This window comes from Nerophis ophidion, linkage group LG21 (genome assembly GCF_033978795.1).
Source record: "Nerophis ophidion isolate RoL-2023_Sa linkage group LG21, RoL_Noph_v1.0, whole genome shotgun sequence".
Lineage (NCBI taxonomy): Eukaryota > Metazoa > Chordata > Actinopteri > Syngnathiformes > Syngnathidae > Nerophis > Nerophis ophidion.
Window position 1 is genome coordinate 45,410,467 of NC_084631.1, and position 14,496 is coordinate 45,424,962.

The 14,496-nt window shown below is 38.4% G+C and overlaps 1 protein-coding gene across 2 annotated transcripts in view; it reads right to left on the reverse strand.

Moving 5' to 3' along the window:
• Positions 1–397: 397 nt before the first annotated feature.
• The window catches only part of smarcc1b (SWI/SNF related, matrix associated, actin dependent regulator of chromatin, subfamily c, member 1b), a 39,412-nt gene continuing 25,313 nt past the window's right edge, over positions 398–14,496 (reverse strand). Inside the window, exons 21-28 of one of the 2 annotated variants that reach the window (XM_061882772.1) lie at positions 13,176–13,241; positions 13,044–13,090; positions 12,861–12,966; positions 8,914–9,056; positions 7,097–7,231; positions 909–1,029; positions 754–837; positions 398–687 (exon numbers count right to left, since the gene is read on the reverse strand). In XM_061882772.1, coding sequence (XP_061738756.1) covers positions 620–687; positions 754–837; positions 909–1,029; positions 7,097–7,231; positions 8,914–9,056; positions 12,861–12,966; positions 13,044–13,090; positions 13,176–13,241 — 770 coding nt within the window. In that variant the 3' untranslated portion in view covers positions 398–619. The remainder of the gene's footprint in view (positions 688–753; positions 838–908; positions 1,030–7,096; positions 7,232–8,913; positions 9,057–12,860; positions 12,967–13,043; positions 13,091–13,175; positions 13,242–14,496) is intronic. The other variant, XM_061882773.1, reaches the window with a different exon arrangement.

The following is a 14,496-nucleotide window of genomic DNA, read 5'->3' on the forward strand; positions in this document are numbered from 1 at the left end:
GGTGGAAATTCTAGACATGCGCTAATTATTTGGCGAAACGAGTTTGACCTGGCAGAAATTCTAGACATGCACTAATAAAAATAATATTTTGCGAAACGAGTTTGACCCGGCGTTAATCCTGAGCCGGCGTTAATGCTAAGCATGCGCTAATTATTTTGCGAAACAAGTTTGACGCGGCAGTAATTCTAGTCAGGTGCATACTATATACCTGGCGGCAATTCAAGGAAACGCGGTAGTCATGAAAATCAAAGTAACACATTGAATGAGGAGAAGGTGTCCACACTTGAGGCCTGCAATGTACATGTTGACACATTCAATGACCACAATACAAGTAGGGAAAGTGAAACTAAAACGGAAGTCTTTGAGCACTCTTGCATTAATTAGACTGGCGGACGAGTTTGTTTCAGTAAAAAAAACAACTTTAATGAGGCGAGTTAAATCTGAAGATTCCTCGACTCAGACACGCTACACAAATATGTCACATACTTTTCATGAACTGAGCATCTGCTCTGCAAATGGGCACTAGGGGAGGTTCTGACCATCAATGCTGTCGTTCTTGACCCACACACACACACACACACACACACACACACACACGTCACATTCAAGCGTCCGTGAGTCAGCCGTGACTTGAAGCGGGAGGAAGGAGCTGAGCCGGCGTGACGCCATCCACCTGAGAGGCGGGATCTGAGGCGAGGAAAGAAGCGGTTAAAAGAAGGTGTGTGTCGTCGGCCCTGAGAACCCCAGGCACACCATGCTCACACATGCCATTGGGCGCTCCTGAGGGTCGCGAGGCCCCGGCTGGCATGTGCCCTCCCCGGTTAGATAAAGACTGACCTGAGGACAGAAGCAGACTGCAATGTCAGAGCGTGACTTCACTTCCTCACACGGCTAGTTCTTGTCCTCACTTGAAGGCGTGGTGAAGCCCTGCTGCTCCCTCTGCTGGCGGATCTTCATCTCCGCCTGCTTGAGCTGCTCCGTGTGGAAACTCTGTCGCTCCGTCAGAAGCTGCTGGCGCTGCTGCTCCAGCTGCAAACAAACATGCTAAATAAGTGCTAGAAATACATGGAAAGGATCTCATAGCTCCTGAGCCGCCATTTTTCCACATTCATTTCACCGTCTGAGTCTGATTGCAGCAATTTTGCCGCCAATGTGAGTAAATTTAGGTCAATCACCATCAATTGATAGGAAATGAGAGAAGCACAGCATTTACTTATATGATTCAATCCAAACAACCTTCCTTAGTCATGGCGAAGGTTGTCCCAATACCAATATTTTCGAAACCAGAACCAAAATGTATGTCAATACTTTTCTAAATAAAGGGGAACACCAAAAAATGTCATTATTGGCTTTATTCAAACAAAAAATATTCAGGTACATGAAACATATGTTTATTATTGTCATTTAGTCCTTAAATAAAATGTTGAACATACTAGACAACTTGTCTTTTAGTAGTAAGTAAACAAACAAAGGCTCCTAATTAGTCTGCACTAACATATTGTGTCATTTATACACCTATTATTTTATACACATTATGAGGGACAAACTGTAAAAATTAATTATTAATCTACTTGTTCATTTACTGTTAATATCTGCTTATTTTCTCTTTCAACATGTTCTATCTACACTTCTGTTCAAATCACTTATTCTTTTCTTCTTTGATACTTGACATTAGTTTTGGATGATACCACACATTTAGGTATGGATGTGATACCAAGTAGTTCCAGGATCATACATTGGTCATATTCAAAGTCCTCATGTGTCCAGGGACGTACTTCCTGACTTTATAAACATAATATGAACTTTAAAAACAGGAAAAATGATTTTGTGACGATAAAAAATATCGATGTAATCATCGTAGTATCGACTAGATACACTATTGTACTTGGTATCATTACAGTGGATGTCAGGTGTGGATCCAACCATGGCGTTTGTTTACATTGTGACGTAATCATCACTTATTCTTCTCTTGTTTGATACTTGACATTAGTTTTGGATGATACCACACATTTGGGTATCGATCCGATACCAAGTAGTTACAGGATCATACATTGGTCATATTCAAAGTCCTCATGTGTCCAGGGACGTACTTCCTGACTTTATAAACATAATATGAATTTTTAATAAAGGAAAAAATATAGGTGTAATCATAGTAGTATCGACTAGATACACTCTTATAGTTGGTATCATTACAGTGGATGTCAGGTGTAGATCCACCCATGGCATTTGTTTACATTGTGACAGCAGTGATCTATTGTAACCTCCTATGGTGTGTAGTGAAGCATGTTTAGCTATTCCTCATCCATCCATTTTCTACCGCTTGTTCCGTTCAGGGACGCAGGAGCCTATCTCAGCTGCATTCGGGCGGAAGGCGGCGTATACCCTGGACAAGTGGCCACCTCATCACAGGGACAACATTCACACACTAGGGACCATTTAGTGCTGCCAATCAACATATCCCCAGGTGCATGTTTTTTTGGCCTTGTCCTGCAGTGATAATAATACTTGTAAGAGACTTACTTTTTTGGGCTGGGCAGTGGTTATTGCTATAGTCTTTACTATTTTTTGTGAATACTGGTTTTGTACAGTACAGGACAATAGTTAGGACACACCTTCTACTAATTCAATGTGTTTTCTTTATTTCCATGACTATTTACATTGTAGATAGTCACATCAAAACTATGAATGAACACATGTGGAGTTATGTACTTTGCACACTCTTGGCATTCTCTCCATGAGCTTCAAGCACACCTGTGGAGTGAAAAGCATTTCAAGTGACTATCGAGAGAATGCCAAGAGTGTGCAAAGCAGTAATCAGAGCCAAGTGTGGCTATTTTGAAGAAACTAGAATATAAAAGATGTTTTGGGTTATTTCACCTTTTCTTGTCAAGTACATAACTCCACATAGTTGTCGTGTCTTCAGTGACTATCTACACCACATGTGTTGATTCATAGTTGTCATGTCTTCAGTGACTATCTACACCACATGTGTTGATTCATAGTTGTCATGTCTTCAGTGACTATCTACACCACCTGTGTTGATTCATAGTTGTCATGTCTTCAGTGACTATCTACACCACATGTGTTGATTCATAGTTGTCATGTCTTCAGTGACTATCTACACCACATGTGTTGATTCATAGTTGTCATGTCTTCAGTGACTATCTACACCACATGTGTTGATTCATAGTTGTCATGTCTTCAGTGACTATCTACACCACATGTGTTGATTCATAGTTGTCATGTCTTCAGTGACTATCTACACCACATGTGTTGATTCATAGTTGTCATGTCTTCAGTGACTATCTACACCACCTGTGTTGATTCATAGTTGTCATGTCTTCAGTGACTATCTACACCACATGTGTTGATTCATAGTTGTCATGTCTTCAGTGACTATCTACACCACATGTGTTGATTCATAGTTGTCATGTCTTCAGTGACTATCTACACCACATGTGTTGATTCATAGTTGTCATGTCTTCAGTGACTATCTACACCACATGTGTTGATTCATAGTTGTCATGTCTTCAGTGACTATCTACACCACCTGTGTTGATTCATAGTTGTCATGTCTTCAGTGACTATCTACACCACATGTGTTGATTCATAGTTGTCATGTCTTCAGTGACTATCTACACCACATGTGTTGATTCATAGTTGTCATGTCTTCAGTGACTATCTACACCACATGTGTTGATTCATAGTTGTCATGTCTTCAGTGACTATCTACACCACATGTGTTGATTCATAGTTGTCATGTCTTCAGTGACTATCTACACCACATGTGTTGATTCATAGTTGTCATGTCTTCAGTGACTATCTACACCACATGTGTTGATTCATAGTTGTCATGTCTTTAGTGACTATCTACACCACATGTGTTGATTCATAGTTGTCATGTCTTCAGTGACTATCTACACCACACGTGTTGATTCATAGTTGTCATGTCTTCAGTGACTATCTACACCACCTGTGTTGATTCATAGTTGTCATGTCTTCAGTGACTATCTACACCACATGTGTTGATTCATAGTTGTCATGTCTTCAGTGACTATCTACACCACGTGTGTTGATTCATAGTTGTCATGTCTTCAGTGACTATCTACACCACATGTGTTGATTCATAGTTGTCATGTCTTCAGTGACTATCTACACCACATGTGTTGATTCATAGTTGTCATGTCTTTAGTGACTATCTACACCACATGTGTTGATTCATAGTTGTCATGTCTTCAGTGACTATCTACACCACACGTGTTGATTCATAGTTGTCATGTCTTCAGTGACTATCTACACCACCTGTGTTGATTCATAGTTGTCATGTCTTCAGTGACTATCTACACCACATGTGTTGATTCATAGTTGTCATGTCTTCAGTGACTATCTACACCACGTGTGTTGATTCATAGTTGTCATGTCTTCAGTGACTATCTACACCACATGTGTTGATTCATAGTTGTCATGTCTTCAGTGACTATCTACACCACATGTGTTGATTCATAGTTGTCATGTCTTCAGTGACTATCTACACCACATGGCAGTAATGGCTGCTTTCAAAGGGCCGCTTTTTTTCAATGAGTTGACATAATGTTTGCAGGTAACAACCTGTCATTAATCATCATTGATCAAAATGCATGTGCATTTTATTATTAGATTTGTTTATGTGTAACTTGCTTTGAAATCATAAACAAAGGTGAAAAGCAGATATTGAACTATTTGTTTTAACTCACAAAAATACTTTTGCATTACATCCATCCATCCATTTTCTACCGCTTATTCCCTTCGGGGTCGCGGGAGCCTATCTCAGCTACAATCGGGCGGAAGGCGGGGTACACCCTGGACAAATCGCAACCTCATTGCAGCTTTTGCAATACAGTATATAGTAATATACTTGGCCTGGTCAGATAATATCAAAGTATGAAATGTGCATTATTTCCCCCCGTCTAATTTGTAAGAACGAATGCATCTAGTAAAAAAATAAAACAAAAAAAGAAGTATTTTATTTAGAGATGTCTGATAATAGCTTTTATGGAGACATTCCGATATTCTCCAACTCTTAATTACTGATTCCGATATCAACTGATACCAATATATACAGTCATGGAATTAACACTTTATTAGGGATGTCCGATAATGGCTTTTTTGCCGATATCCGATATTGTCCAACTCTTAATTACCAATTCTGATATCAACTGATATCGATATATACAGTAGTGGAATGAACACATTATTATGTCTCATGTAGTTGTGATGCCCCGCTGGATGCATTAAACAATGTAACAAGGTTTTCAAAAATAAATCAACTCAAGTTATGTAAAAAAATGCCAACATGGCACTGTCATATTTATTATTGAAGTCACAAAGTGCATTATTATTTTTTTTGGAACATGCCTCAAAACAGCAGCTTGGAATTTGGGACATGCTCTCCCTGAGAGAGCATGAGGAGGTTGAGGTGGGCAGGGTTAGGAGTAGCGGGGGTGTATATTGTAGTGTCCCGGAAGAGTTAGTGCTGCAAGGGGTTCTGGGTATTTGTTTTGTTCTGTTACGGTGCGGATGTTCTCCTGAAATGTGTTTGTCATTCTTGTTTGGTGTGGGTTCACATATTTGTAACAGTGTTAAAGTTGTTTATACGGCCACCCTCAGTGTGACCTGTAAGGCTGTTGACCAAGTATGGCTTGCATTCACTTGTGTGTGTGTGTAAAGCCGTAGATATTGGCGCAGTGGGGAGAGTGGCCGTGCGCAACCCGAGCGTCCCTGGTTCAATTCCCACCTAGTACCAACCTCGTCACGTCTGTTGTGTCCTGAGCAAGACACTTCACCCTTGCTCCTGATGGGTGCTGGTTAGCACCTTGCATGGCAGCTCCCTCCATCAGTGTGTGAATGTGGAAGTAGTGTCAAAGCGCTTTGAGTACCTTGAAGGTAGAAAAGCGCTATACAAGTACAACCCATTTATCATTTATTTATCATTTATATTATGTGATTGGGCCGGCACAGAAAGGCAATACCTTTAAGGCACGCCCCCAATATTGTTGTCTGGGTAGAAATCGGGAGAAAATCGTGAGAATGGTTGCCCCGGGAGATTTTCGGGAGGGGCACTGAAATTGGGGAGTCTCCTGGGAAAATGGGGAGGGTTGGCAAGTATGACTGGGAGACACAACTGCTCTGTACTTCTCCCTACGTCCGTGTATCACTCTGTACAACGCCGTTTGAAACCGATAATTTCCGATATCACATTTTAAAGCATTTATCGGCCGATGTTATCGGACATCTCTAATTTTATTGAAACCCATTTTTTCCAGGCTCGGGTGTTTGTTCTGTTGCGATTTATTTTGTAAAACCTTGTTACATTGTTTAATGCATCCCAACTAAATGATATATACCACTGTATATATCGGTATCGGTATCAGTTTGAGACCTGTGATCTACAATGTAAATAGTCATGAAAATAAAGAAAACACATTGAATGAGAAGGTGTGTCCAAACTTTGGTCCTGTACTGTATATTTATATGTTATCTGCTGATGTAATTATGTTCAAACAAAAAAAATGGCAGACCCCAAATTGTCAAAATGCAAAATATCAACGGCGATCTCTGTCTCCAATTAATTACTAATTATTTTAATATTTAATTATGAACGTACTTGAACTGCATTCCCTTTACCATGAATTGATTAACGTGGACCCCGACTTAAACAAGTAGAAAAACTTATTGGGGTGTTACCATTTAGTGGTCAATTGTAGGGAATATGTACTGTACTGTGCAATCTAATAATACTAGTTTCAATCAATCAATCAATCAATCAATCAAAACTGGTTATGTCTTCTATGCACATATTCCCACAGCCACATCGAGCAAGCCCTGACTTATTCTTTGTTAAAAGCTCTGTATGCAAAATATTCATCAGAAATTGAATATTTTCATAGTGAGTGCCAAAAAACAAACAGTTTTCAACTTTCTAAATGTAAACATGAAAAGACCCTCCTAGTCACCTTTACAAGCTCCAAAGTCAAACTGCCTTCCAACACTCACGAGGCTGCTTATTAAAGCGCGAATGGGGGCCACAAACAATATTCCTGGTGCATGGTTGACTCACCGCCTCTTTCTCGCGGTCCATGATGGTCTCCAGCTCCTCAAAATGCCGCAGTTTGATCTCCAGCTTCTTCATCTGGGTCTCCACCAGCAGCGCCACCAGAGACTTGATCTTCCGCTCTTCCACCGCCGCCAGATGCTGCGCGAGGAGAGCGAGGACAATGTTAGGCACCCCCGGGAAATGAGAAAAGAGATGAGATGAAAATGGGTGTGACAGAGCTCGGACAAATCACATGTGACTAAATAATGAACTCAGTGTGGGGAATGAAAGCAACAATAAAAATAACTTCATGAGGCAATTCCTGAAGGAATTGTGTGTGGATGCTCCAATGCTGAAGTTGAACTGAAATACTGGAATTTGTTTTGGAATTCCTGAACAGGCGGAATATTTAGAAGTTGGAACTGTTTGAATCAGATGAAAAATGTGGGAGTTGTGGAACGTTGAAGGATGTTCCCTTGATTTCAATGGGAATTTCAGGAAAAGCAGGAACTTTTGAAAATTGTAAAAAACTTGATTGGTTGGCAATAATAATAATAATAGATTTTATTTGTAAAAAAAAAAAACCTTCACATTGAGCAAACTACCTCAGTGCTACACTGTATTAAAAAAAAAAACAGCCTAATAGCTAGAACTAGTATGGATATATCTAAAAAAAAAAAAAACTTTTTTAAAAAGAAGGGTTTTCAAGCCTTTTTTAAAAGCATCCACAGTCTGTGGTGCCCTCAGGTGGTCAGGGAGAACGTTTCACAGACCGAGCAGCGGAGCAGAAAGCCTGGTCTCCTATTGTTCGTCGCTTTGTCCTCGGGGTTGCAGGAGGTCAGCCTGTCCGAAGCGTGGGTGTGGTGTGGAGGATTTGGGGGTGAGTGGTTCTTTGAAGTAGAGGGGGGCATTTCCATGGAGGCACTGGTGGTTTAGTAGGGAGACTTTGTATTCAATCCTGAGTGGAACAGGAAGCCAGTGAAGGGATTTGAGAGTTGATGTGATATGCTGGTATTTCTGCACACCAAGTGTGTTGGTGTTGGAATTTTTTAAATTGGTCAAGAAATGTTGAAGTAGTAACTTGTTGGATTGAGAAATGACATTAAGGAATTTGGGGAAAACTAGGAATTTTTCCAGTTCAAAAAATCAACTTCATTTTTTGTTGTAATTAAGAGGAATGTTTTGATGTGTCAAAGTGATGTGGAAGGAGTAGACGCCAGAAAAAAGGGTGAAAATAGGGCTTTGGAAAACCAGGAACTCTGGAAAATCCTGGAAGTTTTTTGAACTTGGAAAAAAAGTCATTTAAATTTCCAGGATGGTGAAAAGTGTTGAAGGTGGAATAGGTTTGAAATGTGGAAGTTTGAAAAATGGCCAATTCATTTTGAATGGGGAAAAATGTCCTGGAAAACCTGGAATTCTGGGAAATGTGGGAAGAGTAGAGTGGCTGTGCCAGCAACTTGAGGGTTTCAGGTTCAATCCCCGCTTCCGCCATGCTAGTCCCTGCCGTGGTGTCCTTGGGCAAGACACTTGAGCCACCTGCTCCCAGTGCCACCCACACTGCTTTAAATGTGACTTAGATATTGTCTTTCACTATGTAAAAGCGCTTTGAGTCACTAGAGAAAAAGCTCTATATAAATATAATTCTATATCTTTGAGATGTATTGCTATGAGAGCAGCCTGGCGGAGGTAATTATGGCCGCCTGCCTTTCAGAGCTGCAGTCTATAATTACATTTAATGTAACACAGGAGGACATTGTGGCTCCCCAAAATGTCAAGAGTTGCTAGGAGACGGAATGTCTTCCTGTGATTGGCGGGGTTCCAAAGGAAGGGGCGGGCCTTACCTTGGCCTTTGTCGCAGCAGAGGCCAGAGCTGCCGCCGCTGCCGTGGTAACGGTGCTCTCCACCAGATCTAACTCCATCATCGCTCTCCCCTCGTCTCCTTCTGCCTCTTGTCCGTGAACATTGTCATCCTCCGCTTCTCTGCCTGGAAAAGGATGAAAGGATGGGGAGGTCATCTAGTGGACTAACATCAGGCCAGACCTGAGCAAATGAAGGCCCGGGGGTCACATGCGGCCCATAAACTTTTCAATCTGGCTTGGAGGACATTCCCAACTATTTTTGTTAAGATCTTTAAGATGTAAAGTGTAGCTGCCATTATGATGTGTGCTCATCTTTTATAATGACTGTAAGTCTTCAATTGTACTAAGTAGTTCAATGCTTGGAATCTGTGCTTGTTCATGATATACTAGTTACTATGGTCATCTAATTAGTTATTATGGTCATCTAATTAGTTACTATGGTCATCTAATTAGTTATTATGGTCATCTAATTAGTTATTATGCTCATCTAATTAGTTACTATGGTCATCTAATTAGTTACTATGATCATCTAATTAGTTACTATGCTCATCTAATTAGTTACTATGGTCATTATAGTCATCTAATTAGTTACTATGGTCATTATAGTCATCTAATTAGTTACTATGCTCATCTAATTAGTTATTATGGTCATTATAGTCATCTAATTAGTTACTATGCTCATCTAATTAGTTACTATGGTCATTATAGTCATCTAATTAGTTACTATGGTCATTATAGTCATCTAATTAGTTACTATGCTCATCTAATTAGTTATTATGGTCATTATAGTCATCTAATTAGTTACTATGCTCATCTAATTAGTTACTATGGTCATTATAGTCATCTAATTAGTTACTATGCTCATCTAATTAGTTACTATGGTCATTATAGTCATCTAATTAGTTACTATGCTCATCTAATTAGTTACTATGGTCATTATAGTCATCTAATTAGTTACTATGGTCATCTAATTAGTTACTATGCTCATCTAATTAGTTACTATGGTCATCTAATTAGTTACTATGCTCATCTAATTAGTTACTATGCTCATCTAATTAGTTACTATGGTCATCTAATTAGTTACTATGGTCATCTAATTAGTTACTATGGTAATCTAATTAGTTACTATGGTCATCTAATTAGTTACTATGGTCATCTAATTAGTTACTATGGTCATCTAATTAGTTAGTATGGTCATCTAATTAGTTACTATGGTCATCTAATTAGTTACTATGGTCATCTAATTAGTTACTATTGTCATCTAATTAGTTAGTATGCTCATCTAATTAGTTAGTATGGTCATCTAATTAGTTACTATTGTCATCTAATTAGTTAGTATGCTCATCTAATTAGTTACTATGGTCATCTAATTAGTTACTATGGTCATCTAATTAGTTACTATTGTCATCTAATTAGTTAGTATGCTCATCTAATTAGTTACTATGGTCATCTAATTAGTTACTATTGTCATCTAATTAGTTAGTATGCTCATCTAATTAGTTACTATGGTCATCTAATTAGTTACTATGGTCATCTAATTAGTTACTATGCTCATCTAATTAGTTACTATGCTCATCTAATTAGTTACTATGGTCATCTAATTAGTTACTATGGTCATCTAATTAGTTACTATGCTCATCTAATTAGTTACTATGCTCATCTAATTAGTTACTATTGTCATCTAATTAGTTACTATGCTCATCTAATTAGTTACTATGCTCATCTAATTAGTTACTATGGTCATCTAATTAGTTACTATGGTCATCTAATTAGTTACTATGCTCATCTAATTAGTTACTATGCTCATCTAATTAGTTACTATGGTCATCTAATTAGTTACTATTGTCATCTAATTAGTTACTATGCTCATCTAATTAGTTACTATGGTCATCTAATTAGTTACTATGGTCATCTAATTAGTTACTATGGCCATCTAATTAGTTACTATGCTCATCTAATTAGTTACTATTGTCATCTAATTAGTTACTATGCTCATCTAATTAGTTACTATGGTAATCTAATTAGTTACTATGCTCATCTAATTAGTTACTATGGTCATCTAATTAGTTACTATGGTCATCTAATTAGTTACTATGCTCATCTAATTAGTTACTATGGTCATCTAATTAGTTACTATGGTCATCTAATTAGTTACTATGCTCATCTAATTAGTTACTATAGTCATCTAATTAGTTACTATGGTCATCTAATTAGTTACTATGCTCATCTAATTAGTTACTATTGTCATCTAATTAGTTACTATGCTCATCTAATTAGTTACTATGGTCATCTAATTAGTTACTATGGTCATCTAATTAGTTACTATGGTCATCTAATTAGTTACTATGGCCATCTAGTTACTTACTATGGTCATCTAATTAGTTACTATGGTCATCTAATTAGTTACTATGCTCATCTAATTAGTTACTATGGTCATCTAATTAGTTACTATGCTCATCTAATTAGTTACTATGGTCATCTAATTAGTTACTATGCTCATCTAATTAGTTACTATGGCCATCTAGTTACTTACTATGATCATCTAATTAGTTACTATGCTCATCTAATTAGTTACTATGCTCATCTAATTAGTTACTATAGTCATCTAATTAGTTACTATGCTCATCTAATTAGTTACTATGCTCATCTAATTAGTTACTATGCTCATCTAATTAGTTACTATGCTCATCTAATTAGTTACTATGCTCATCTAATTAGTTATTATGGTCATCTAATTAGTTACTATGCTCATCTAATTAGTTACTATTGTCATCTAATTAGTTACTATGCTCATCTAATTAGTTACTATGCTCATCTAATTAGTTACTATGGTAATCTAATTAGTTACTATGGTCATCTAATTAGTTACTATGCTCATCTAATTAGTTACTATGCTCATCTAATTAGTTACTATGCTCATCTAATTAGTTACTATGGTCATCTAATTAGTTACTATGCTCATCTAATTAGTTACTATGCTCATCTAATTAGTTACTATGGTCATCTAATTAGTTACTATGCTCATCTAATTAGTTACTATGCTCATCTAATTAGTTACTATGCTCATCTAATTAGTTACTATGCTCATCTAATTAGTTACTATGCTCATCTAATTAGTTACTATGGTCATCTAATTAGTTACTATGCTCATCTAATTAGTTACTATGCTCATCTAATTAGTTACTATGCTCATCTAATTAGTTACTATGCTCATCTAATTAGTTACTATGGTCATCTAATTAGTTACTATAGTACTCTCCGTCACAGCAGGTCAGAGAGGCACCAAGCAGTGTGGGTTTCCACAGACGCGGTTGGAGATTTTCACAACAAAACTACTAAAGCTTAGTGATGTATCAGATCTCGGGTCACGATTTTGTCTTGACCCGAGATCTACAAAGCGGAGAGGAAGCAGGACCTGACCTTCTCCTCCAGGCACCTTTTCTTTTAACTGTTTTGTAACCAAAGGCGACGGCTGTTTACGACCCCCGTTCCTTTAAAAACAGCCTTTGCCATGTAATCAGGGAGAGTCCAAATTAAAGAGTTGGTGTACAACCTTTTGTCAGAGCATGGTGGACTATAGGTGGCTTTATTTTGTACCCTTCGCATTCATATTTCAATGTTTGTTGCATTTTTGTTGTGTTTCACTTGATTGTAAAATATGTCGATGGAAAGGGGGTGTGACGTCCATATTTTGTCAATATTCAGTGTTTTATCGTTCGTATAAAAATGTAACATTCCATCACGTCTTTTAAGGCGGTCTGTCATCACGTTTTTAGCATTCAATCAGACATTATTGTGAGGTCTTATATTAGTGTTACTAAAAATAGATATACCGGCCCCCCAGACACATTTTCTCTTCTAAATGTGGCCCCCCAGTCAAAATAATTTCCCAGGCCTGCATCAGGTGTTAATAATCACTGTCACTGCACCTATTTGCAGACTGTCTCTGTCCTCCGTGTTCTCTCTTTTCACTCGCTCTGCTTCCAGTATCGATCCCCTCGATTCAACCAAAAGCCCGTCAGCGTTGACGGCGACCTGAAGTAGGACGACAAAAAAAATATCACGGCGAGGTCACAAAATCTGGAAGAAAAAAGTTGTTAGTCTTCTTCCACCTGATGGGAGCTGGAGTTTATCTCCATTTGTGAGGCCTCCAGCGGGTCTGAGGGGGTGGAACAAAAAGAACATTTACTCCTCGCAGATGTTATTTGTGTGAGAATTTAAATGGTTAAAAGAAATCATCTCACCAGTTTGTTTCAGTTGGTTGCAGGTTATTTCGTTAAAAGACTCTTCGTGGACTTGGGAAAATTCCTCTGCACATAAATGTAGTTAGCGTGTTGCATTCAAATGCAGGACTTTTGAGTATCAGTGTTTGTTATCATGCTTGGACAATACCACACGCCCCCAGCTAGGTGGCAGCACTGTTCAGAGACAGCAACTCATACAGGATTTCATGAATTCAAGCAAATTATGCCCCGCACATTTTGGCCACTCAAATTTGTCCCAGCAGCACTCAAACGCAACGCAACTGCCTGACCAATGAAAAGTCTCCTTGCACTGCACAGCATCTTCAGTTCCTTGTTTATATTTGGTTACATTCTTAACCTCAGAACCCACCTTCTTACTCAAATATGTACAATATTAATCGTACTCTTGATTTTAATCATATTCAGTAACTACATCCAATCTGCTTTGTCAGAATAATTGTATCTTAAGTTATCACAAAACTGTGTTTCAATGAGTTCCTGCTGGGCAGACAAACGCTGTCTTTGATCTGAAAGGCTCGTAAATCTCCACTGTGTAGGATGGGAAGCTACATGAAGGTGTCAGTTTATTTGATGTACTGTAATCCACAGGAAGAGTTAGTCTTGGCCAGAGATCTTCAAAGCGGAGAGGAAGCAGGACCTGACCCCGCTCCAGGCACCTTTTCTTTGAGCTGTTTTATGACCAAATGTGATGGCTGTTCACCAACCCCCTTCCTTTACAAACAGTTGTTGCCATGTAATCAGGGAAAGTCCAAATAAAAGACATATTATGTTAGATCCACTATGGACTGGACTCTCACACTATTATGTTAGATCCACTATGGACTGGACTCACACTATTATGTTGGATCCACTATGGACTGGACTCTCACTATTATGTTAGATCCACTATGGACTGGACTCTCACACTATTATGTTAGATCCACTATGGACTGGACTCACACTATTATGTTGGATCCACTATGGACTGGACTCTCACTATTATGTTAGATCCACTATGGACTGGACTCTCACTATTATGTCAGATCCACTACGGACTGGACTCACACTATTATGTTAGATCCACCATGGACTGGACTCTCACTATTATGTTAGATCCACTATGGACTGGACTCTCACACTATTATGTTAGATCCACTATGGACTGGACTCTCACTATTATGTTAGATCCACTATGGACTGGACTCTCACTATTATGTTAGATCCACTATGGACTGGACTCTCACTATTATGTTAGATCCACTATGGACTGGACTCTCACTATTATGTTAGATCCACTATGGACTGGACTCTCACACTATTA